Here is a 27729-nt window from a genome sequence, read left to right as displayed (position 1 = left end):
TAAATAAATATGATAATTTCAGGGTCAAAACAGACGTTGCTTAGCAGTACAATGGTCATGGAGATGTTCTTACAGAGAACATGTGACATAATGCTTCTGTAATGGATCACTTACTGTAGTTTACTGAGTTTTTGAATTAACACAACGTTTGTGGCTGGATTGGAAAAGATATAAATGCCTGGAAAACTTCCGCAAAGCACGGTAAGTGTATGCTATCCATCACGTTTCATCCTTTAGAGTTACACACGACCATTCCTGTTGAAACAATTTGACGTTTTGGTGAATAATCTGCAACACTGACAGACAACAGCTCTAAGCTCACATGGTCTGTGATCTATCCTGACTGCGAGGCAAAGTAAAAAAAAAAGCAAAATCAGATAATCAGTTTGGTGTCTGAATCGATAAAATGGATCGGTGGCAGAAAACCAAAGCAGGGATGTGACACACACACTGATGACCTGTAATAATCATTGATCAGGCCTCCAACTGATCTGTCAGCAGCGTGTAGCTGCCAGATAACTGTAAAACCAGATAACATCTCGTCGGGATCCAGCAGACAAGCCGAGCGCATGTCCGCGGAGAAGCCGCTGCACCGCGAAGGAAAACCAGAGCTGCACCTCCCTGTTAGTGTGTGAGTCAAAGGCAGAGACAGAAAGAGGAAGGAAAGCCTTTAAAAAGAGCAGAATCCAGACTGGAAGCCTTACCATGGGGCTGGGGCTGGCAGGAGGAGCCCCCCTGCGCTGGGTGGGGCTCTGGGCCTGCGGGCGTGTCTGCCTCCCCTGGCCCCGACAGGCCCAGACCCACGGGGAGGGAGAGGTGTTCAGCAGAGGCAGAGGCGGCGGTGGCGGCAGCAGGGGGCGCTGTGGAGGGAGAGGGCACACCAGGAGCCTGGGATGAGGAGGGGGGAGACAAGACGGAGGAGGAGGAGGAGGAAGACGGAGGGGTAGCTATGGGTGAAGGGAGAGGGGGAGGAGTAGGTGGGGGAGGCGGCGTCGGGCAGGAAATGCCAAAAGGGATGTGGCTGTGCTGTATGGTGACAGGGGAAGGTGCAGGGAACATGGGGGGGCCGTTGGGCGATGGCGAGGGGGACTTCTGGCTGAGAGGAGAGGGTGTAGCAATGGGGATGAGGGGCCGTGGACCTGTGGCTTTTCCTGGTGGACTGCTTATCATGACGGGGGGAGAGGGGGGCAAGGGGGTGAAATTACAGACCACAGACTTGACTGGAGTTATGGTAGCGGGTGGGGGGGCTGGCACAAGAGGAGGGGCTTGGGGAGACGCCTGTTGTCGTCTCGGTACTGTGGCGTAATGAGGCAAGACCGGGTGGAAGGCAGAACCGAGGGAGGTGGCAAATCTGGAGGCTGAGTGCCTGAGAGGCGGGGTGGGGGGTGTGGAGGAGGAGAAAGATGGCGTCCCAGGAGACTGGTAAGCTGGCACAGACGGAGATACAGGTGTGGAAGATGTCCTGTCGTACTCCGGAGGCGTTGGAGCGTTGAGCGTGCTTTCAAAGGCTGAGCGCACGCCGAGGTCAAGGTCACAGACGAGACGGGACGGACGGACAGAAGGAAGGAGAGAAGGCAGGAAGGAAGCAGCCACAGGAGGGAAGGACAGCAGGAGAGAGAAGGAAGAAGGGAGGGAGGAAAAAAAGAGAATGGGGCAGATGAAGCAGGAAAAAAACCAGCACGCAGCGAAATCAAACTTCCTTTCTGTAGTTTTTCATTCACACCTGGAGAGTCTGGAGGACCCAACTACTGACCAAGACGAACGGTGGAGTAAATCTGGATTTATGGTCCAGGACTGTAAACGGTTCTTTTATGACAGGTAAACAATGGAGCGAGGGTGAATTCATGTGGTTCTGTCTTATTAGTGTTCAAACTGGTTTTGTCCAGTATGAGCAGCAGGAGAGCAGCTACCCAGCATGTTGGTCTGTGATCATGTCACTTCTGGTTTTTGGTTCACTGGATGACCCGGATGCAAGCAAATGGTAAAAACAGACTGCATAAAAAGATGGGCGAAGCCTTTGTGACCTTACTCAGAGCTGAATTGAAGCTCTTTGGGTGGTTGAGATGGTGGGAACCGCCCAGAATATACAAAAATGTGCAAAAAGGGGGAGCTGAGAGGGGGGCTGTGAGCTCCGATCTGCCTGTAGCTAAGAGCTAACCAAGCTAACTTGGAGCTAATGGGCGCCAACCAGCTAATGAGTTAAAAGGCTAAAACTAAATCATGCCATTAACCGGCTTAAAAACCGTGGTTGTTCTACATTCCTCCATCTTGAAGCAGGAGATCGGGTACCTGTCAATCAAAAAGGACACGCCCCTAATTATGCTGAATTTGAGGTTAACTTACTTCTAAATGGAGGAGTTACAAAATCTTCACTCTCTCACAGTTATAATGAAGCTATCTATTAAACCTAAAATGGTTTGAGGTTGTAAACGTTGATTTTAAAACATTTTACTCGGAAGTGAACCGGTACAGAGTTCGCTTTTGGAATGTTCACACAGCCCCAAACGAACCATACCACCATTGGAAGTTCATTTGAAACGATCCAAACAGCACCAGTATGAATGGTTTGGTTGGAGTAACGGATCATAAACTACTCAAAAACATGGTGTTGGGGGGTCTCAGTTCTTCTGTTCGAACCATCCAGTGAAGCAAAAAGAGGAAGTGATGCATCACGTGATGCACCACAACATGTTACGTATCTAGCAGAGTCACTGCAGCTCTTTACGCAAAGATTCTGGTGAAAACTGTATTAGATGCCAGATGCCACAAGACTGCATAAACCAGGGTGTCCAGTTCTAAAACAAGAAGGCCACAATCCCGTTTTGTGTGTATCTCTGCTCCAACACACATGACTCAATTTAATGAGTCACTACGAGGAACTCCATGAGCTGTTGGGTTTAATTAATGTGAGACATGTGCGTTGGAACTGGAGATACACTGAAAACCTGCAGAATTTTTGCCCTCTGGGAATGATTTTGGCAAAATAAACTTTTTGTTGCTTTCCATTAATAAACCACAGATGGGTGGCGACACCCGTTAGCTTAGAGCTAAGCAAGCTAACCAGGAGCCAATCAGCTTACAGAGGTAGGTGGGCGAAAGCTAAATGACACCATTAGCTGGCTACACTCGCTCTGGCAGCCAGATATCAGATACCTGTCAATAAAAATGACGCACCTGTCATTATGCAGACTTTCGAGATTCATTCTTTCTTTATGCTAACCGCTTAGTTCGATTAAGAGTCGCGGGGGAGCTGGAGCCTATCCCAGTAGCCTTTGGGTGAGAGGCGGGGTACACCCTGGACAGCTCGCCAGTCTATCACAGGACTTTCAAAATTAAATAACATATTATTAGATGGGTTATAACCCCCCGCCCCTGTCATAAGTGAAGGTAAACCTGTCATATTAAACCTAAAATGGATTGCAGCAGGCTGTAAACATGTTTATTTCTGCTGTGAAGTTGGTCTTTTTAACATGGGAGTCTATGGGGATTTGCTGTGTTTTGGAGCCCCTAGTGGATGAAGGGGGAACTGCAGGTTTTGGCTTCACTTTTAGCCAAAACAGAATCCTTTTCATCCTGCTAGCTTTCCTTCTACGTTCCTCTTGGTCAGTGGTCATTTCAGGGAATTTCGCACCCTAGCGAGCAGTTGTTGTAGCTGTGAGATGTTTGAGTACTTTGGTCTGCTTGAGTAAAGTGTGAAAGCAAATTAACAAGTAAAATTCTTCAAATTTCCCCGCTCAATCAACCTGAGTCACCCAAGCTATCCTGGTGCGAATGCATCAATAGACAGAGGTGAAGGTACCGTGTTAGTGGACAAGGGTTAGCATAAACTACCAGAACCCAAAGACGCAAAGATGTCAGAGTTCTGCTTGCTGAAAGAAAATGGAAACTACAAGCAAAGAGTCGGACAGTAAAGCTTAAGTTTATCACTTTTCACACATCACATAATACAGCATAAAAACCATATTCCTGGCAGTGAGGAGTCAAACAACAGGGCTAGAGCAGGGTGCAACTCCAGGGGAGGACTGTTGTCACGTTAGCCGTGTATAAAATCGTTCAGGTAGGTGACAAAGTGACAAAGCGACTTCAATGTAAAGAATTAGTGGTACAGACATAATCTGTCAGTGGCTTTAAGTTAAGCTGATCTGTGTTTAAGCTTCCTTTTTCTTTGATTAAGTACTGGGCATGGCTGGGCTGAGTCCAGCCTTTAACTTAGTGTTTCCCAATCTAGGTCCTCAGTTCCCCCCCGCCCTGCACGTTTTAAAGTAGGGTTTCCCATAAAAAATGCAGGGCAGGGGGTCCTGAGGACCTGGACTGGGAAACACTGCTTTAACTAATCACTGCGACTGCTTGGTCTGACATGTCACTACGTTTAAAGCTACGAATGTCTTAAAGAAGAAAAAAATAAACACAAATAAAGTCTATAAGTTGTCAAGTAAGCAACCCTGCAGATGTGAGTAAGTGCTGGGTGTGTGTGTGTGATTGTGGTTGCAATAAAATAGACATATTAGCAAAGATTTACAGGCGATGGATTTAACAACACTGTAATTTTGTATTTTGCTGGAAAATATTTATAAAGGAAAAACAAGACCATTGAATTGTACTTTTATGCCTCGAAACCGCAGGAAAAGCAACAATGTTTGTATTTACAACAGTTCCTAATCACATCAATGCAACCAAACATCTAAACATCATTTCAGCGCAGAGCAACAAGTCTTTAAAGTCAACGAGTGAAGACCAGAACTTGTCCAATGAGGAAGAGGAATGAGGTCTGCAACAGGTCATTGAGAGTTATGAAGGATAAGAAGTTTGGTAATATACGAAAGATATTACCAAATGCTTTATGTGTTGGCTGTTGGAAATAAAAACGACATTGTGTGATTGATTAAGTGACACTCTGAGGCAACAGGCTGATCTGAACGGTTGGAGCTACAAACAGGCAGGCCTGCAGATGGTCAACAGTCCGATACAACTCGGATGGTACCACAGAACTCATATTGTGTTTATTTGGCATCTTCTTGAAATGTTTTTTTGTGTTTTTTGTAGAAAACGTTGGTTGATTAATTGTTCGATGAAACAGAAATAGCTGCAGAACACGAAGAATGAAGCCTTAATGACAGAGTTCGCCATCTTGTTCCAGTACTTTATAAACACCCCCTCACATCTGGCCTGAATGACTAAACATCAGTTTCTCTTTGTAACTGATTGATTTAAGTAAACAAGCCAGGGTCTGCTCCCAACTAAACAGCAGTAAAAGTGGGCAAAAAGGTGAACATGCTATTTGTTTTTAACATCATTAAAGCTGTTTGAAATAGAGGACAAATAGATTAAGGCTTTCACGAACTCAAGCTCTAAAACATGTGCAGATCTGTAAATGTACAGGAGGGCAGGAATACATAAGCACTGCTTCATCCTGTTCCTTTTCAGACTCGATAAGATTTGCTACTTTTTTTAACCTGTTGATTAATTTGTGTTATTTTTTCTGAAATAAAGAAAGATTTAAATCTAAATCTCATCAACCTACATTTTATTCCTAATAAAACACAAACAACATGTCAGATGTTGTTGCGGCACTTTGGTCAACATTGTTGTTTTCACAGTGCCTTATAAATAAAGTTGTATTGTATAGATGTTGACAATAAGACCATTTTGTGGAAAATATGAGCTCATGTTATAAAAAGTTGGAACAAGAGCAACAAAATATGGAATCTGAGAAAACCTGTGTCTAAAAAGATGGAATAGTTTCAGATTAATGTTCCTCAACAGACACATTGAAGATCACGCTATCTACAGTGTGGAATAACATGAAAAGATTCAGAGAATTAGGAGGAATCTCTGTGTGCTTGGGACCAGTTGTGAGGTCCTCAGACAATATTCTTAACTGGGGGTCAAGAACACTTCTAGGTTTTCCTGTGTGACACAGTTCACGCTGAAATTCACAAATTATTCCATCATACAAAGTAGAAGCCATCATCTGTCAACGGGATCCAGAAATCCTTCTTCTCCATCAATGCTGAAACATCTGCTCCCATCCAGACAACGTCTCTTTCAGGGAAGACCTTGCAGATTTCACCATGCTGAACCACATCCTGCATCATCACATCCTGATGGTGGAACAGGAGAACTGGTCTGCTGCAGTCCAGTTCCACCAGTACAAACCAGGATCCAGGACTGTGGAGCAGCTGGGATCCTGCATCAGACCAGAATGGGATGAACTGCTCTCCTCACTTCCCAGATGTTTCCAGACAGATGTTAGAAGAAGAGAAGATGCTAACGAAGCTAAACATCATCCTGGAACTACTTTTACAGACATGTTGCTGCATTAGATTAAAACAGGGCTCATATTTTCCATTAGACGGTAAAAAGATCTGTAATTTCTGTTTTTATTTACATTTTACAAAGTGACCATTTTCTTTGGAGTTGGGGTTTTAAACATCTGTATTTGTGGTTTGCTAGAAAGGCGGTCTGTGGTAGCCATAGACTGTATATAAAGAGATGGGCGGAGCCTCCCTGACGTCACCCGTAGGTTTCTGAAGAGCTGAATTGAAGCTCGGTGGGCGGTTCCTAGCATCACCATCTTGGCAGGGGCATGCGTGTCGTCTCGCCTGGAAAATACAAATATGGGCAAAGAGGTGGAGCTGAGAGGGGGCTGTGAGCGTCATGGTGGATGATTGACATCGAGCGAACTCCGAGCTTTCTATAGCTAAGAGCTAACCGAGCTAACCCGGAGCTAACAGGAGCTAACCAGCTAACGGAGGTAAGCGGGCTAAAGCTAAGTCACGTTGTTAACCCGCTAAAAACCGCGGTTGTTCTACGTTCTTCTTACGTGAAGTGGGAGATCGGGTACCTGTCAATCAAAAGGACACGCCCCTAAATTTGCAGAATTTTGAGATTATATTACTTTTAAACGGGCGAGTTAGAAAAAAATTCAATCCCCCCACAGTTGTCATGAAAGTAAAGCTGACCTTTTAAACCTAAAATGGATTTTTGAACCAGGCTGTAAACCTGTTTACTTCTGCTGTAAACATGTTTATTTCTGCTGTAAACATGTTTATTTCTGCTGTAAACATGTTTATTTCTGCTGTGAAGTTGGTCTTTTTAACATGGGAGTCTATGGGGATTTGCTCTGTTTTGCAGCCCCTAGTGGATGAAGGGGGAACTGCAGTTTTATGCACTTCGGCATAGGCTTCACTTTTAACCACTCAGTCCATCTTTCATATACGGTCTATGGTGTTAGCCCAGCAGGTTATGTTAGCATTAGCATTAGCTATACTGGAGCAGGTGTTACAAATGTAAAATGGTTTCGGCTACTTGTGACCAACGAAGCAAAAGGGATTCAGAACTGTGTCCAAAACTCTACAACTTTACTTTGCTCATAGAAAATCCAGTGGGCGGAGCCAAATAGCTCATAGTTACTACACACATTGAGGGCAGACTTCAGTCACTCATGAACCGATATAAATACTTTAACAGCTGGTTAGAAAGCTAAGATTCCACTCATTTGAAATGATTTATGATACGGTGACCAAAGTGGGAAAAATTAAATGATAGTTCCAGATATAATCGTTATGATGAGTCATGAGTCATAATATATCCATTCTATCCTCTCTCTGAGTATGTCAGCATGGAAACATCGTTGTTGTTTATCTTGTGTCCACAGGCTGCTATATAGACATATATATATCCCTTTTATGGCTTATCTATTTATCCATCTATCTATCCTTGTTTTCCAGCTTTTCTCGTGTCACAGATTCATCAAATAATTGGTTTAAAAACACCTTAAACAGAAACTTGTGTTCAGGTGACTCTCGTACCGCCTTAACACACCAAACACAAACAAGTCAGACATAAAAGTTGACTTTTTCTGTCAAAGCTAAACATGAACAAAGCAGCAGAGAACTGAGACTTAGTAAATAAGTTGCAGTCACTTATTTCACCCCTCCAAATGGCCGTACGTTAACGTGCAGCAGCGCCAGATGCAACGATAAAAGTGTCCAAACCCTGTCGATGCTACATTACTGACAGTCATGTTGTTTCTGTTAACACCAAAATGTCTGGAAGCCTCAGCAGATCTGTCCCTCATCTGTTTAGTGATGTGTGTCTGTTCTGTGTGTGTGTGTTCACCCATGCATACGCCAACAACCCAAGCATGACATGGATGAGCGGCAAACAGCAAGCTTTCCCTGCTGGCCCCGTTCAGGGATGCAGCGAACTTCCTCCTGATCTGACAAGCAAACGCTCCTCCATCACAGCACCGCACCTCGTGTGCACGCTCCCATCTGCGACTCCACATCGCCCTGCTGCTTAACTCGAGTGGAAGTGGTGATTTCTTCACACAGGAGCAACATTATGCTAAGCTGTCTGTGTTGATGGCAGCAGGGTCTCAGAGTGGTCCATGTAAACACATTAAGGCCCCCCCCACGTTACAGGATAGCGATCTTTTAGAGCCCATTTGGTGGCAGATGATACAGCGGACTTATCTGGAGCTAAAAAAAAGCTAAATTTAAAAAACTATAGTTTAGATGCTGCATAAAATGTAATTAAAAAAATATATTTTCTATAAAATATGAGCTGATTGTGAATCTGATGCAGCAACACGTCTGTAAAAAGTTCCAGGATGATGTTTAGCATCGTCAGCATCTCCTCTAACATCTGTAAACATCTGGGGAGTGAGGAGAGCAGTTCGTCCCGTTCTGGTCTGATGCAGGATCCCAGCTGCTCCACAGTCCTGGATCCTGGTTTGTACTGGTGGAACTGGACTGCAGCAGACCAGTTCTCCTGTTCCACCATCAGGATGCGGTCCAGCATGGTGGAAGGTCTTCCCTGAAAGAGACGTTGTCTGGATGGGAGCAGATGTTTCAGCATTGATGGAGCTTCCCAGATGTGGAAGCTGCCCACGCCATCGGCACTAATGCAACCCCATCCCATCAGAGATGCAGGCTGATAACAAGCTGGATGCTCCCTCTCCTCTTTAGTCTGCAGGACACGCCGTCCATGCTGTCCACAAACTATTCCACATCTTCATCCAGGTTTCCACTCAGAACATTTTAAATGAGCTTTGGTCCAGAGAAGACGGCGTGTTTCTGGATCCTCTTCACATATGATGGAGCTTTAACCTGCAGGTGTGGATTTCAGGCTGAACTGGGAGGTTTCTGGACCCCAGTATCCAGTTTTTACCTTTTCCACCTGGCTCTGTGCACAGAGGCTGATTTTATACACTATGAATGGTGGGATCTATATAGTCTTCACAGTTCTATGATGAGGAACAATTTTTCGGAATTTTTAAACTCAGTTTGTTTCATACGGTGAAACTTGGTGTTTATACCTGAGAAACTCTGAAATGCTCCAGTATCACGTCACTGATCTGCTGACACTCAACCCAGTTAGCTGCCAAATGTTTCTCCAGTTGTTTCTGATTTGTATTAAATTCTCTCCTGTCCTTTTTTTGCTCCTGTTCCGACCTTTTCTGACCTGTGTTGCTACCATCAGATTCAAAATGAGCTCATATTTTCCATGAAATGGTAAAATGTCTTGTTTTAAACATCTAAAACATTTTTACGATGTATTAGGAATAAAATATGGCTTTATGAGATTTTTATATCATCAGATTCTGTTTTTATTTACATTTTCACAGCGTTACATCTCTTTGTAATTGGGGGTAAAAAATAAAATGTCCTGTAGCATAAAATATTTAACATTTTGCTATGAAAATGCCCTAAAATGACGTAAAAGAAGCCACTGATAAAACCATCTTGCTTGCTGACATAAACCAGTGGAACAATATTCTGGAGAAACTCTCTGAACTACAGCTTATAAAGTCTACATTTTTTTGTTTTTAAAAGAAATATTTACAATCTGTTATCAATGCACAGAAATATAATTTCTCATCAGGCTGAAATCTTCCAGCGTTGTGCAGGAAAACTCACCGGCGTTGGAGACGCGTCTCCCTCTCTCCCAGTCCTGCTGCTCTCTGTCCAGCTGCTCCTGCTCCCTCTCCACTCGCTCTCTCTCCACCTTCTCCCTCTCCATCAGCTCGCTCTCAGTGCGCTCCTGCTGCTCCCGCTCCAGTCGCTCCTTCTCCGCCTGCGCCTCCCTCTCCTGACGCTCCTGCTCCTGCCTCTCACGCTCCTGCCGCTCCAGCATCTCTCGCTCAAGGCGTTCCCGTTCCTGACGCTCCCGCTCCTGACGCTCCCGCTCCAGTTCCTTCTGTCTCTGCAGCTCCTGAAGCTGCCTGAGGGAGAGAGAGAAAGGATGGAGTGAAGACGGATGCGAGGGAGGAGAAGTGACAGCTGGGCTTCACATAACGTAACACAGCGTCCATCCTGACAGAAAACCAAACAGCGAGCTCTAATTAACCAAATAGCCACCAAAACCAGTGAATTATGTAGGAAGCAGCATCGCCCCTCCTGACAAACAGGAAATTATTTCTTATTATATAAATCTCACAATAATTTCTGTCAGGCAGAATGATGTTATGTAACCATTACAGCTTCACGTACAAGAGAGCTCATTAAAATCACACAATGAAGCGAGAGCCGCTTGTGGGTGAAACGTTTGCCCACCAAGCTGTGCATCGCCAGCCTGACATGCACATCTGACCCCAACTGCCTTACTGGGACGTTTTGACTTCAATAGCTGCCTCAAACTAAGCAGCTTGAATTATTATGATAAAAAATAAATAGAAACAACAAGTTGCATGTGCTGTTCCTGCCGTGTCCTGCAGGCATTCCCTGTAGATGTGCTGAGCAGCGTCTGGTCAGTAGGTGTCAGCAGAAGGCAGCTCAACAACTGCTGAACCAGTAAGACCAGCAGCGGTGTGTGGAGGAGAGAAGCTGGACTCGGTGCAGGAACCACAAGCGTGGATGTGGATGTGAAAAGAAGCGAAAGGAAAACTGTGTCGTTACAAAACCAATGGAAACTCCAAAAATCTTCCCAATTTTACATCCAGGAACAATTTTTTTACACCCAGTTTGTCTCAGATCAGTGAAACTTTATAAATCTTTAGATCTGAGAGGCTCTGCCTCTCTGAAATGCTCTTTTATACCCAAACTGTTACTGGTCTGCTGCCATTTAACCCAGTTCTTAGTCAAATTATCCATTTTCTTTTGATTTGTGCCAGTGACTTTACCATTTCCCTCCATCCAGATCCACATCTCCCAGGAAGGAGGACGTCATTCAGCCTGCCTGCACAAGCGGGTATCTTTCAGGACTCTGGCTTCCCACCCTCCCATCGGGCAGAATGCACCAACAGGCTCAGAAACAGTTCACTGTGGACAGCCTGGGAAATCATCCACTGTGAAAGTGGACAGACGAGAATGAGAATGCGGTCACGTTGCTGTCGGACGTATGGAACTCTGCAACTGTGCCTTGCTTATAGACTCCGTACCACTGTATGTAATACACACTGAGTTGTGCACACGACGACTGCTGCTCTGCTCGTGTCTGCGTAGATAATCTCTACCAGAGGTTGTACAGCTGTGACTCTGTGGGGAATGAAGGAACCTGTCGGCTGTTTTTGGAGTAGTTTTACGAGCACATCAGGTGACGGAAAACTGACACAATAATGGAATAAACAGAAGAACTTTAACAAACAACAAACATCTTGGAATAACTGGTGGATGAAAAAGTTGTTTCTGAACTGAAAACAAACCATAGAAGAAAAGAAATGTTGCTATTCTCTGATTCTTATGAAGTATTCACAAGTTCAACACCATAGACATTTACATAGACGCCGCATGGTGTCACGCTGCCAATACGAGCTGACGTCTCATCTCGCCGCCAAAATAAACGTGTTTTTTTTGCTAAAATATTTTCTATAATGCTATTTAACGAAGACAAAAGGCAGCTACAATATAAATAAATGTATAAATGAATTTGATACTAACATTGTTTATTGATGCATTTTGATTTATCTATTTTTATCTGGTCAAATAACAAATTATTATTCAACCTTGTAAAATGTAATTCCACACCATCTGCTTTCAATATTTCACCGGTTATTGCAACAGTATGCTGAACAAAATACGGGAATAGTTGCTAGTTTTCTCTTGACTAAGGTTGACTCTTTCTTTTTTCCATTTAATAATTAATCAATATAGAGATAAAGTTGTACTAAGTCTGAAAACAACGTCAAAATTATACAATTCAAAAGTTACCAATGGAACATGAACAAAATCAGAAAGAAAAAAAAAGAGAAAATGCGGCGTCTACCTATATATGTCTATGTTCGAATCGACAAACTGCCCGGCTGCGCAGCGTCCTCATTAGAAACAAAGTAGACACAGAATGAAGGCAGGGGAATACCGTCAATATAACACAAGTCAAAACCCCGGTGGAGTGCATCATAATCACGCTCCTGGCACCATAGCGCTTGACTCAGATCCCCAGGTAATTTTACGGCTTCGCCGACAAACCAAGGCAGAACCTGCATCACATTTATAGCTAGCTGCAGAAATATCAGTCCCAAACATCTCTAAATGCACTCGCTCGCTCCGAAAGGCAACATCAGGAGGGATGGCGACGCTGAAAACAAGTTCAAACTGAAACCCTTAAATGAAAGAACGAACAGGACATCACCGTTCTCAGAGAAACAGAACAACCTAGCGTAAACATTAATACACAGCATTAATACACATTGTGTGAGAAAGCTGTCTGATATTTACTGACACAGTGTAAGAATAAGAGGGTTACATCATCCGCACAGGAGATGCTAACATATCATTAAACCACAAAGGTAGCTGCAACGAGCCCGAAGACGGACCTGACCACAATCATTCAAGAAATTCTCCAACTTTGAAAAAGGTTGGTGGACATTCAGAGGAAACCTCTGCCATTTGAGGGATAATATACCCTCCATTCTACTTCCTACATATTTACATGTTTAATGGGAGGAATTTTCTGTCTTTGTTTAACCAGATAAATCAATCGATACAGTAACTCAACCCTGAGCTGGCAGCAGCAAAAAGTAACGGATGCTACTTTTAGGAGGCTTTAAAGATGCACTGCGTACGTTTCTAACCCAAAAACTCTGATTTGGGTCCATGAAGACTTCATTAAGGGTATTAAATCCCTGCAGCTAGAATAAACCATGGACCGACAGAGAACTGAGTTAAATCCGACATGCGGACTGCCATCCCATCTCTCCACTCAGCTGCGGGCCATAACAGAAACGCTGGGACTCATGTCCAATGTTGTGTCTGTTCTGGATGGTAGTAACCAGAATGTTGTTCCTGTTCTGGATGGTAGTAACCAGAATGTTGTTCCTGTTCTGGATGGTAGTAACCAGAACGCTGTTCCTGTTCTGGATGGTAGTAACCAGAATGTTGTTCCTGTTCTGGATGGTAGTAACCAGAACGCTGTTCCTGTTCTGGATGGTAGTATCCAGGATGTTGTTCCTGTTCTGGATGGTAGTATCCAGAATGTTGTTCCTGTTCTGGATGGTAGTATCCAAAATGTTGTTTCTGTTCTGGATGGTAGCATCCAGAATGTTGTTCCTGTTCTGGATGGTAGTATCCAGAATGTTGTTCCTGTTCTGGATGGTAGTATCCAGAATGTTGTTCCTGTTCTGGATGGTAGTATCCAAAATGTTGTTTCTGTTCTGGATGGTAGCATCCAGAATGTTGTTCCTGTTCTGGATGGGAGTATCCAGAATGTTGTTCCTGTTCTGGATGGTAGTATCCAGAATGTTGTTCCTGTTCTGGATGGTAGTATCCAAAATGTTGTTTCTGTTCTGGATGGTAGCATCCAGAATGTTGTTCCTGTTCTGGATGGGAGTATCCAGAATGTTGTTCCTGTTCTGGATGGTGGTATCCAGAATGTTGTTCCTGTTCTGGATGGTAGTATCCAGAATGTTGTTCCTGTTCTGGATGGTAGTATCCAGAATGTCGCTCCTGTTCTGGATGGTAGTATCCAGGATGTTGTTCCTGTTCTGGATGGTAGCATTAGGAATGTTGTTCCTGTTCTGGATGGGAGTATCCAGAACGTTGTTACTGTTCTGGATAGTAGCATTAGGAATGTTGTTCCTGTTCTGGATGGTCGTATCCAGATTGTTGCAAGGTTCCACATCTATCTTTGATATCTTGGAAAACCTGTTGGAAACTTCTGGATTTTCTCACCATGTATTGTGGAGTTATTTGCAGATATACTTAAAATGGTTCTATCTCACAATGAGGAAGAATCCTTCTCAACATTCCTGCATTCAGATGCTGATCTGGATCTAAGTTAGACCAGGATCTGTTCTCAGAGAAACATTCAGGAGTTTTGCATAAAGTTAACAAAAATAAAAATGGACAGATAAACGCCGACAAAAACGTAACCTCCACCATCTCTTTGGCCGAGGTAGTAAAATAAAAATACTCTCCAGATGAACTTTTCCAATCATAGTCATTGATTTTCTGTACAGCTTAGTGCCATTCAGGGTGACGGGGAACTACAGCCAATCCCAGCAGGCATCTGGCAACACGCAGGAGACCTTGGACAGTCCATCGCTTGACCAACACACAGAGACAAACAACCACTCATTACTAGAGAGGATTTAAAGCGATGTTGGGAGGAATCAGGAGAACCGGGGCATACACAGGGTGAACATGCAAACGCCACACAGAAAGGCCACTGTTTAACCCCTCCCTAGCCAAGGATCGAACCAGTGTCCTGCTCTGAGGCTGCAGTGTGAACCACCACACCCTTATATAGCCCCAACCTGCCCCTTCGAATTTCTTTTCCAATCTCTTCCTTTTAAAATACTCCAAGAACAGTTTAAAGTAGACATTTTGCTATTTCTAGTTACATATTGGTGGAAAATGCCTTAAAGAATTTTCTCCACAACAACTGATGAAGGACAGGAGGACATGGCACTCCTCAAATCTAAATCACTGATATCATGCAGAACAACCTACAACTGCCGTCAAACATTGAACTACGATTCAAAGTGGAAAAACACTGAGATAAAGAGGCAAACATTCCAGTCCAAGCCCTCGTAGGCAACTCAAAACCTGGAGGACACACCTCCCACACACTCCACATCTGCTGCGAGTTAGTACAACAGCTGAAGTCAGAGATGGGAAACGATTGGTTTGGACTCAAACCTAGTTTCATTGATCACAGTTTCAAAGGCTGGAAAGAAAAAAGGATCACTGCATGGATCCGTGGTTAGAAAATGGAAATATTTCAGGGTTTGTAGGAGAAATATGGGTTAAACTATGCAGACTTTTCCTTCTTTAGCTGGTGATTCATTTCTCCAGGAAAACTGAAATGGAGTTGTCAGTGTTGTGATTTGGGCAAACAGCAGGAAGAGGCTCAGATCAATCTTAGCGACTAACCAGAACACAGAAGACTGCACTCTCTTATACACTAGAAATGTAAGACACAGAAAGTGTTGTGAAGATATGAAGGAATATGTAAGTAAAAATGACGTATTCTCAGGATTTTACCACCTGCATGTAGAAAGGCAATAAACCCCTAACTAAACAGCAGTGGTTGGGATGATTAAAAAGAGATAAATGGTTAAAATAATTGATTATACTCTCAAAAATTGAAGAAATATTTTTGTGAATAAATGGAAAAATGGCTAATTGATAATGTAAAAATTGATCAGACAGGCTTATGTGACTGAAAGTAGCATACAATGATCTGAACCCATATTTAATTCCCTCCAGAAGAACACGCAACAACACAAAGTGTTGGAGGCTAAAGAGGAGAGGGAGCATCCAGCTTGTTATCAGCCTGCATCTCTGATGGGATGGGGTTGCATTAGTGCCGATGGCGTGGGCAGCTTCCACATCTGGGAAGCTCCATCAATGCTGAAACATCTGCTCCCATCCAGACAACGTCTCTTTCAGGGAAGACCTTGCAGGTTCCACCATGCTGGACCACATCCTGATGGTGGAACAGGAGAACTGGTCCAGTAGGACCACATCCTGATGGTGGAACAGGAGAACTGGTCTGCTGCAGTCCAGTTCCACCAGTATAAACCAGGATCCAGGACTGTGGAGCAGCTGGGATCCTGCATCAGACCAGAACGGGACGAACTGCTCTCCTCACTTCCCAGATGTTTCCAGACAGATGTTAGAAGAAGAGGAGATGCTAACGATGCTAAACATCATCCTGGTTACTTTTTACAGACGTGTTGCTGCATCAGATTCAACATGACCTCAAGTGTCATCATCTGATAGGTGTTTATGTTCTACTGAGAATAACATAGATAAAAAAAAATTCTTTTTTTTTCTCCTTGAAACTCAAATGTGCTAGAATTTCATTTTCGTGTTTTCAAAGTCATCATTTCCTACTAATTGGACTGTATGGAGTTTTCTTTTTTCATCTGATCCAGTTGACCCCTTCTATTCATCCATGACCATATTCAGATAATGCTAATGCTAACGGGATAAAGCTAAAGGTTTAACATCCTGCTGTGAACAAATGAGCTCCATGTTTTATTTTCTTCTATCTTGTGCTCTGCCACGTAAATATTTGTAAAAGACTTCTCTATTTCTTATTTTTCATGCCTGCTACCACACAGTAAGTACAGTATTTATGATGGTTGGTTTGTCATGATGCCGGTGTTGTAGCAGTTGTTATCATTTAATCTAACACGGTGATCATCATGTCATCTGATGCTGGAGTCATTTCATCAGTGAGGAGATGTATTTGTATAAAGAAAAAAGTGACATCTTACTTTTTTAAAAAAAGTATGCAAAAAAAATTTGTGTTGCCTTTCGCATTAAAGTGTTTCATAAAGTTTGATTTTATCTGTTGTTAGGGTTATGGTTATTTTTTATTATTTTGTTTCATTATTTTGAGATAATGTGATATTTTTCAAACTTCTATTAGCAGAAATTAGTCCAGCACATCTCATGCCATGCGCAGCACCAGCTGTCTACAGGTAGATGTTGCTATTAGACTGACAAAGACTGAAAATATCATTTTTATTTTATTACAATAATAATGAGCATTGATTTTATTTCTTTACGTTAATAAATACATTGTTTTTAATGAGCTTTACATTTTAAATTCAGAAGTCAGATGTAGAGATGTTTATATGGTAAAGTTGTGTATTTAATTTATATAACTTTTGTCCTAAGTGATTGCAGCAAAGTTACGATTTGTTAGATAAAATGGCAAGAACATATATAATCACCTTTTACAGTTATTTGCCATATGATTAGCTTTATTTCTGAATGTTTGGGTATAGAAGAGAAACAATGAAAGGACATTCATAGTTTAAAAAACGGTCCACACAGAATAAAACTGAGACGTATTAACATGAACAACATGCCTCGTTGTCAGCATGCTATCTGACATTACAGAAAGGTGAGCAGACTTTAAAATGACTTTAAAATGACTTTATCATTCACAGACAGTTTGTTGTAAACGTACTTCTTCCACCATCTCCATTTCTTCTCTCTCAGGCTCAGAGTCCAGTTCAAACATAAATGGTTGAAATCAGAAAGCTGCTGCTTTCAGTTAGCTGCTATCACTAGCTGCTGTTTTTAGCATCGGACATACTGGCCCCGCCCCTTTCCGGCGCTGGATATCCAGCGACCAATCAGCGCGCACCTCATTAACATTATTTAAACTAACATCTATGTTCATCAAAATCTCACATGAAATGTCACAAAAAAAGTTTTATTATGAATAAATGGTCAAAACAAGCATTTTAAAAAAAAAAACATTTTTAGGTTTAATAAGTTTTTAAACAATTATTGGAGAGGCCATTTATGTGTTGTTTTTTCTTTTTTCTTTTATAAGAAATGGCTGTTCTGGAAGTTAGATTATTTTTCGTATTATATTTTAGTATATTAGGATATATTACACATATAGATTTTTATTTAAAGTCTGGTATTTAGCTTTTGGATGAGGGTGAGAACGGTGAGGGAAGACAGGTAATTTGTCACGTCCGGTGGTGGTGTTTTTTGTATTTTTTTTAAATTTGGAAATCAGTGTCAGGTGGTGTGAGAAAGGATGAAATGATTTTTTGACCACTTTCAGGCGTTTTGTTGGTTTTTGTTAACTGGAACAAACATGTAATGATCCACCTTTATTCTATTTTTTTGTTTAAAGAAAAATAAATCATTTGTAATTTTCTAAATCCTTTTCCCTTTTTTCAAAATTTTTTTTTATTTGGATTTTTGGAAGTGTGTACAAAAATCGTGGAAAAGGCTGGTACAATTATTTAAAAACACTGAGAGGACAGTGGAGACGTGAAAAGACCAGGTTATGACTCCTTTAAATCCCATTGCTTCCCGTGTAAGTTAGGCTCTTCCTCTTATTGGTCAACTCAAAACCGCCATCTCTTTCCTCTGCCTGTCAGGGAAATGTAACAGCATTCAAATCTGTGAAAAACCTCTCCTGATGTCACACTTGCATCTTGCAGGAGTTGCCGGGGAAACCGTTGCTAAGTGAGTCAGTGTGAAAGCATGCAAGTCTTCTCACATGCATACAAACACGTATAGTTTTTGTATGTATTTTGTATATGGTAGATTACAAATATGGGCAAAGAGGTGAAGCTGAGAGGGCAGCCGTGAGCGTCATATATATATATATATATATATATATATATATATATATATATATATATATATATATATAAAATGTGTTTATGAATATTATGTAACTTTTGCAAGTATTATTATTCTCTTCACAACAATACAAATGTGTAAAGACTAGATCTTTCCCTTATTTTTGCATGCATGTCTTCATTTTTTCTGTAGCAAGAAACTCTGCAGATTTAATCTATTTATTTAGATGGCATAAGTCACCATCTGCCACTGTTTCCCACTCTAACATGCCTCTTCTGCAACTCACATGAAACAAAAACAAAGAGATGTAAGCTATAGCACACAGATGTTAGTTAACCTTGTTTCCGTTCTTTGAAATGATTTGTTGTTGCAGTTGAGGCAGAACTGTTTATGTGAAGCAAGCGGCAACCTCCGGCAGTTAAAAGTGAAGCTTATATGGAAGTGTATTAAACTGCAGTTCCCCCTTCATCCACTAGGGGCTGCAAAACAGAGCAAATCCCCATAGACTCCCATGTTAAAAAGACCAACTTCACAGCAGGAATAAACATGTTTACAGCAGAAATAAACATGTTCACAGCCTGGTTCAAAACTCCATTTTTGGTTAATAGGTCAGGTTTACCTTCATGACAACTGTGAGGGGGGGTTTGAATTTTTTTCTTACTCACCCATTTAAAAGTAATTTAATTTTGAAGTTCGGCAAATTTAGGGATTTTGATTGACAGGTACCGATCTCTGGCTTCACGTAAGAAGAACGTAGAACAACCGCGGTTTTTAGCCGGTTAACAACGTGACTTAGCTTTAGCCCGCTTACCTCCGTTAGCTGGTTAGCTCCCGTTATCTCCGGGTTAGCTCGGTTAGCTTTTAGCTACAGAAAGCTCAGAGTTCGCTTGATGTCAATCATCCACCATGACGCTCACAGCCCCCCTCTCAGCTCCACCTCTTTGCCCATATTTGTATTTTCCGGGCGAGACGAATAGCATGCCTCTGCCAAGATGGTGATGGTAGGAACCGCCCACCGAGCTTCAATTCAGCTCTTCAGAAACCTACGGGTGATGTCACGGAGACTCCGTCCATCTCTTTATATACAGTCTATGATGTGAAGTCATAATATCATGGGCTCTTTCCAATTAACTAATCATAGTGTTTAATAACATAATTAATTCTGACATTCCTGTTTCTGACTCATCGGTCAAGTGACATTAAGTCCATTCCTGGAACCACTGTTTCCAACAGTGTCCTGAGGCTGTAAAAACGAGCTTCACACGAGTCAATTTACAGCCGAGTCTCATTTTACTAACCGCGTCACACGCTAGCAACTGAATATCAACAACTAGCACAACGGCTGAGACATTAACAAAAGCAAGAGGACTTTCATTCGCTGATGGGAGCTCAGAGAAGAGAAGGGAAAAGATGATGATGACTTAGCTGGACGAGAGTCACAAAATGTTCTTTAGTTAAAGGGCTGATCTGCATTCAGTCTGCATTTCCTGCTTCTGGGAGACAGTCATGCAAACCTCTGAGGAGAGACAGCCTGAATAGTTTAGCAGCCTTCATCATCTCCACAGGTTCAGCAGGTTTGTTGGTAAAATGGTCAAGAGGATTTTGTATTACTGCCTGATGTTTAAAACCTTAGCATTGAAGGATGACAATTCATTCTTACTTTCACTCAGTGCAGCACATTTCTACCAGATTCTCACTCCCACACAACACACAGACATCTATGCCACAGCTTATCGTTTCCACCTCATGCTCTTTAATCTGAGTGTAACACCCTGTAACAGGTGCTTTATGCCTGCTTTCTCCCCCTCATCCAGTTATAAACCTGCTCCTCAATGCACTAATTTTTATAGCAATCCTTCTACGTCTCCACAGGAAGAAGGATTAAGTATGCGAGGGAGGGCAAAGTGGATCCAGTGTACATGGAAAGAAGACAGGCAATGAAAAATAAAAGAACATCTTCTTTTTTTGTGTTGTCATGTGACCTTCATCGCAGAGACTCAATGATGAAAATGTTTCCATAGTAAAAGAGATAATTGCTGTGTTTCCATCACCTCTAGTTTTACACAAAACCTAAATATCACAATCAAAACTGGCAATGAAGACATTCAGAAAAACCTCTCAAATATCAATAAAAAGTTCTTACGCTCTCATGGGTGGTTTTAGATGTGTCTACAGGGAAGTATGTCGCAAAAGTGTAATGGAAACACTTTCACATTTACAGTACGTGTCACCAGATGTGATATAGCAGGTCATGTGACCAGATTTAATTTGAATTTCTCCAAAATGTTAATTTACATGGAAAACTTTTCAGTGTTTACCAGACAGCATGCCGTTTGCTAACAGCGTAATTAACCATGATGATGTCTATAGACCCAAACATCAGCTTAATGTGAGCAATAATGGTCTCTGGTCTGGCCTCTGATCTGGTCTGTGGTCTGGATTCTGGTGTGGACTTTGGTCTCATTTCTGGCCGGAACTCTGATCTGGTCTGTGGTCTGGATTCTGGTCTGGACTTTGGTCTGGCCTCTGGTCTTGTTTCTAGACTGGACTCTGATCTAGACTCTGATTCGGTGTCTGGTCTGGACTCTGGTCTGGTCTCTGGTCTGGTCTCTAGCATGGACTCTGGTCTGGTACCTGGCCTGGACTCTGGTTTGGACTCTGGTCTGGTCTCTAGCATGGGCTCTGGACTGGTACCTGGCCTGGACTCTGGTTTGGACTCTGGTCTGGTCTCTAGCATGGGCTCTGGACTGGTACCTGGTCTGGACTCTGGTCTGGTCTCTGGTCTGGTCTCTAGCATGGGCTCTGGACTGGTACCTGGTCTGGACTCTGGTCTGGTCTCTGGTCTGGTCTCTAGCATGGGCTCTGGACTGGTACCTGGCCTGGACTCTGGTTTGGACTCTGGTCTGGTCTCTAGCATGGGCTCTGGACTGGTACCTGGCCTGGACTCTGGTCTGGTTTCTGGTCTGGTCTCTAGCATGGACTCTGGTCTGGTACCTGGCCTGGACTCTGGTTTGGACTCTGGTCTGGCAGGTTTACATGGATTCTGGGCCTCTCTGGGATTTGTGGACCATCAGTTGGGTTAAAATGTTCTGTTACCGACTGGAAACCAGTGGAAGATGTTAAACTGGTGTGATGTGTAGCAGAATAAACCTTCAGGTTAACCGAAGCTACAAAGATGTTTGAAATTTATTGAAACCAAGTTTTGAAAGACTAACGGTCGTATTTTTCACAGACGTTACAACAAAAAGACAGAAAGTGGGAATAACATCTGTTCCTCAACGACCCGCCACTTTTCCAATTCTCAGTCACTCTTCATCCATTCTAATCGGCACACTCCTCTTCCTCTTGCTCTATCCCACGCCTCACTTCTTTCATGTTATTCTCACTCCGAGTCAGACATCCCTCGCTTTCTCTCCCGCTGGGCCCACACTGGCCCCACATCAGCGGATCAGCTCAGAAACCGATCCACTGACTGCCAGTCTTTATTCCAGAGCTAAAAATGGAGCCGAGACAGGAGACGAGGAGGGGAAGGTGAGAAGGAAAAAGAAAGAAAAAGGCTGGAAGATCCTCAGACATGAAGAGCGTGTGAAACACTCATCAGATACGAGTTTAACTCAAACAAAAGAAGTACCGCTGACTCACTCCTGAACAATGTTTTACTGCTCATATGAGAGCTCTCTGCATATTTGAGGCATGACGCAATAAACATATTGAACTTCAGAACAGCCAAGTATGGAAAATCTCAGCCTGTAGTAATGACAGAACATCTGCTACATGTAGCGCGGTGATGACGCTTTGCTTAGCAATAACCCAACAATATGAGCATCAGCGGCTAAAACTGATGTTGGTTGAGAGCAAAGAACAGCAACGACTCACTAGGTGTGTTTCCATTACACATGGAATTGTGCAAAAACTAAATATCGCAATAAAAAAAATGCTAATAGAAACACTTACATTTAGAAAAAAGTCTCAAAATATGGCTAAAAGTTTTTACGCTCTCATGTGGTGGTTTTTCAGATGTTTCAATACAGAAACATATTGTAGAAGTGTGACGAAAACACTTTTTTTTGCAATTACGTGTCACTGGATGTGACGCGGGGGATCATGTGACCAGTTCATTTCCGGTAAGGATGGCATGGTGTGAAACAAACAGCAAATTTTAGAGTTTTAAGATAAGATATGACTGAAAAAAGCTTTGAAAAGTCGTAGCAAATTCTAAGCAGCAACTAGAAAACCTCAAAATAACGCTACGTGACTACTTTGCAAAAGCCGTAATTCTTGTAAAATCTCACGAGACTGACGAGATTTTACAAGAACTAAGGCTTACACGCTAAACACTGTTCAATGGAAACGAAAGCAAATCGCAATTTTAGTTTGTCAAAGCGTAGAAATATCACTTATATTTAACAAAAAAATGTCATGGAAACGTGATTAGCTCCTTGAAAAAGGACCAATTATAACGGATGCAGGAGACACATAAAACCGTCTGTCCATCTGCACGTCTGTCTTCTGCGTGTAAACAGGCCTTAACGGCGTCTCCATACTGCTGCATATCCATGACGATGGGATGTGCTTTTAGGGCGTCCTCTTTCTGATGGACACTAGATTGAATCCAGCTGTCATGTAACCATATTTTATTGCGTGTTATTAAACATTTTGGGGGAAAAAGTTGAAAGTAAGCCTAATCACTCAGACTTACATGATAATCTGTCTGATTATCAGTCTGGTTTTCTGTCTGTTTATGTTCAGACATGCAACCATGACGTTAATAAATAACATTATATTGGTTCTTTTTGCAGGTGTTCCTGGAAAAACAACCCTAGTGCACGTTGGTCTCTCTTTCCTAACCTCCCCCTCTCCTGAGCCGGGTTCTGCTGGAGGTTTTTCCTTCCTGTTAAAAGTGAGTTTTTTCCTTCCCACTGTCGCCTCGAGCTGCTCAGGATGGAGAATTTGTACCCAAGTCTGCTGGTTTTCCTTATCCAGGCTGTTTATTTTGACCTGGCTGGAGTGATGCCTCCTGAGACGACATTATGAAGTGGTGCTTTACAAATAAAACTGAATATTGTAGAATTATTTTTTCATGATTAATTAAATGTACATCTTTTATTACTGTCAATGATTCTTTTCTTCTAATTAGACTGGGGACTACTGGTGACTCACCTCTCTCTCGCTCTCTCTCTCATTACTCATTGCTTGGAGATAATTCATTCATCTCCATGCTGATGGAGCTGTCATTATGCTGCTGGTTCTTCCCAGGTGAATAATGGAAACGTTCCCAGCACATAAAAACTCAGAATTATAAACTTGCAGCCGTATACGAGTATGAACGAGACACACTGCCGTCCTCGCTGAACCAAAGTCATTAAAATGGTTGGAGGAAAAGTGGGAAACAGTTTTGTGGTCAGATGGAGCAAAATGTGAAATGACTGTGGACTCTGTGACCTGTTATCAAATTCAAAATGAGCTCATATTTTCCATAAAAGAGTGTAATGTCTTCCTTTCACCATAAGATCTTCCTGTTGGGAGGAAAATATGGGTTGAGATCTGGAAATGACTGACTTCTCCTTTATTCTATTTTACATATTTTCCAAACATTTTGGGAGTTGCTGTTGTGCAGGACGTTAAGTGTTGGGACGGTAACCTGCTTGGGTCAAACCATTCATCTTTTAAACATCGGGACATCAACAAATTGTCGCAGCGGGGCTGAAACAGTGACAGATGCGTAAGTGAGCTGGAACATGAAGCCTTGAAGGCTTCATGTGGACACACATCCCGGTTCATTCTGGAAAACACCTTGGTCATTTATGTTTTGTGCAATCCGTGTTCGTCAGGCCAAGTTTCCTACCTTCTCTGCAGGTCCATCTCCTCTTGTGTCGGGCCGTTCTGGACCTGTGGGCCCTGCCTTGACAACGTCGGGCCTGCAGAAGGTGACACACACAAGCAAACTCCCTTTAGGCTCTCAGCTGGCATCAGTATCTTTCAAGAAATTTAACAAAGCGTTGGTGACCAGTTGCACAGGACATGTTTAAATGGGTTATCCACACCGTCTTCCTCTTCCAGCTGATTATCTGCTGGTCTTATACAGTAAAGCATCATATTTATATAAATCAGGAGCCTGTTTTCTCCTGCTTATGTTCTTCATATGAACCTCTGCATCTCCACTGGTAGGGTGGATTTTAGGCATCTGTGTGGACATAAACCAGGTGAAGACTGATCCCATCGCAGCCAGAGAGGAAAAAAAGCAACAGAATCGTCCACCCAGGACTGTTTACAAAAGAACAACATGTCCATGAAGCAAATGCTCATTAAAACCAGGATACAAGTCACGGTCCAGCTCCGAAGCCAGTGATTCCAGTTAAAGCTGTTGGTTGGTTGGTTGGTAAGTAGGTAGGTAGGTAGGTAGGTAGGTAGGTAGATAGATAGATAGATAGATAGATAGATAGATAGATAGATAGATAGATAGATAGATAGATAGATACTTTATTCATTCCCCTCCAGAGATGTTTTATAAAGATAGATTGTCCCTGGACTGAGGGGACGCTGAACGGACGCTGAAGGGACGCTGAAGGGGCAGTAAGGGAACAATGAAGAGATACTCGCACAAATGACATGATGTTTATTGATAAAGACAAACCTCACCAGTCAGTGTGTTTTACAAACCATGTATGGGGAACATATGAACACATTCCCATCAAAACAGACAACTGTTATAAACCTAAAAATGACGACACATGGCTGAAAAAAGCTGTTTGTTTATGGAATAAAGAGTTAGGAGCTAAATCAAATAATAGTTTTAAATGGATGCTTAAAGTTAATTTGTAAAGTAAATCTTTGTATTTACGGTTTTCTGTTTTGTTTTGATGAGTAAAATGAAAAGTGCAGGTAGATGTGAGAGGCCATATCAGCCGTATTTTTCATTTAACTCTGTTTTCTATACACCCGTGTATTTCCGATAAATAGAGGCGTGAAAATCTTGCTGCTTTTCTTTAGATGGTTTCTGTTACTCAGCATGACTGAACTAAAACTGACTGACCTTCACTGGATTGTGCTTTCACGTCTTTTCCTGTAAGAAAACCCTTCCGCGCTGGTCTCATACACCCGCTGGCTGCATGGTGGCGTTTTTTATTTACCCGCTACCGTCTGACCAAAGTGCAGCTGAACAAGGAGCAAAAGTTAAATGAAGTGACATGAAGACAGAAAGCAAAATAAGGTTGCTTAACTGTTTGGAAGAGCTTATTTTATTTTATTTGTGGAAATAAATCTGCCCGAAGTATCTCCATCACTTGGTTGGCGTGTGTAAAACCGGGATCAGGTGGGGGGGGCAGTGGCCCAATACCTGGATCAGAAGACACGATTATTTTCATCGTTCACGACGTTCATTACTTCAGATTAACAGACGCGGTGTCAAAAATTTGAGCAGTGTCTTGTGTTGGTAAGGGGCCCCAATACCAGAAGGACCAGGGCCATCGCGTGCTGTCAATCATCCTCTGAGGCCACAAGATGGGGAGGCGGGACAAGCAGGTGTCAATCCATCATGGCAATTTTGGGTGATATTGGGCTGTCGATATATATATATATATATATATATATATATATATATATATATATATATATATATATATATATATATATATATATATACATATGTCTACATAACTACTAATAAACAGATGTTATTTATTATTTTTGTTATGCTATTAATGAAAATGTAGGAACACATCTGGAACACCAGACTTTCCGTGTCGGGGTTGTGAAGCGTTCTGGACGCCACATCGCCAGTCTCTCATTATGTCACCCTAAACGGGGTGAAGACGCTTATTCTGCGATCTGACAACCCATAATCAGGCACGACAGTGACCGTTTGTCTGCGACATCTTATCCATCGTCTGGGGATGGCTGCCTCAGCGACTCACCCCCCATCCTCACCCCCGTCTCTGGCGTTTGTCTCCATCATGGCCATTCTACGCCGGACTGATGTTTTCACACACAAACGAAGAAATGCAAACCTGTCGCAGGACGTGGATGAGACACAGTGACGGGGTTATTCTCCCCTGTTTGACCCTCAGAGCTATCCATTCTACCAGCTGACAAACAAGTTGTCACCAAAGCTGTTTTCGAGCTGATGCTGTCAACTGTCGGGGGTCAAGGTGTTTCTGTGCTCGGTGTGCGTCTGCAGTAGATGATTATTTATTCAGGGCCTTCTTCCATCCACGTCCATCTATCAAACTTTCAGAGACATGCAGACTGGGCTGTAAATAATATATGACAAGCATTCTCTGTTTTGATCCATACTTTGATCCTCCGAGCCTGAAAGCATCGGAGCAACATACCTTTTTAGCATGTGTCTCCAGAGAGTCCCGACACCGGTAACTCAACACACTGGCTAACAGATAGCCTTACAGAGCCCTCTAAATAATCTGAGGACCCCGTCTTCACTCTGTCAACCTGACCAAACGCCCCCGTTCATCTAGACTGTCCGGTAACGGCTGAGGCTGCAGGATTAAAGAGGTCCTAACGTCACAAAGCTCCTGACGTCATCCTCCAAAATCTGTTTATAAAAAACCTGCCCAGTTGATCTCAGAGGAAAACCTCTCAAACTCCACCACGTTTCCAAATCAGCCTGATCAACGTGGGGAAGATCAGGAAGCAGTTACGGAAGGGTCAGGGTTAGGTTGAGGAACAGCAAACTGTCATTAGAGCAATGATGGTCGCCAAGCAGCCCAGTAACATGAATAATAACACACAGCAGAGATTTACACCCCAACGCAACACTTGCAGGTAAGAACATTTAAAATATCTTCAGTAAACATTGAGGAGACACTTTTTAATATGCGTAGCATTAAAATATCCACTGGAACCGATTCATATGCAATAGATGGGTAACCATTTCCATAAAGCCTTAATCAGAAATTAAAATTTTACTGACGTACCATGGCAACATGTGACTGGTGGTTATGTGTTATTACTAACACAGGCTGGCATCAATGTGGCAAAAGCTGCTTCCAAAACTAAAACAACAGAAAAATGCTGGCCTGTGTGACTCGGAGAGGTTTGATGCTCATGGAGCACAAGTATCATATGATATGTAGCGATAAAGACAAGAGGTGCTGCAAAGGTTCCCAAAGTTTAGTCAGCTATCAGACACAGGGTCCATCTGTAAAGGCCTGGAAAAGCTGAGCTGGCAGGAGCAAGACCAGGTTCTTTCTGGGACAATGGGAAA

At 42.6% G+C, this 27729-nt stretch overlaps 1 protein-coding gene across 5 annotated transcripts in view; it reads right to left on the bottom strand.

Moving 5' to 3' along the window:
- The window catches only part of enah (ENAH actin regulator), a 158759-nt gene that overhangs the window by 33222 nt on the left and 97808 nt on the right, over nt 1–27729 (bottom strand). For 3 of the 5 annotated variants that reach the window (XR_013771618.1, XM_079255286.1, XM_079255285.1), the window contains exons 4-6: nt 24355–24427; nt 9924–10228; nt 705–1508 (exon numbers count right to left, since the gene is read on the bottom strand). Coding sequence is in view for 4 of the 5 variants with exons in the window: in XM_079255286.1 (XP_079111412.1) it covers nt 705–1508; nt 9924–10228; nt 24355–24427 (1182 nt within the window). In the remaining variant the exon portion in view is untranslated. The remainder of the gene's footprint in view (nt 1–704; nt 1509–9923; nt 10229–24354; nt 24428–27729) is intronic. The other 2 variants (XM_079255287.1, XM_079255288.1) reach the window with 1 other exon arrangement.

This window comes from Telmatherina bonti (assembly GCF_933228915.1).
Source record: "Telmatherina bonti genome assembly, chromosome: 16".
Lineage (NCBI taxonomy): Eukaryota > Metazoa > Chordata > Actinopteri > Atheriniformes > Telmatherinidae > Telmatherina > Telmatherina bonti.
The sequence above is the reverse complement of the archived record's forward strand: the minus strand, read 5'-3'. Positions and strand labels throughout refer to the sequence as shown.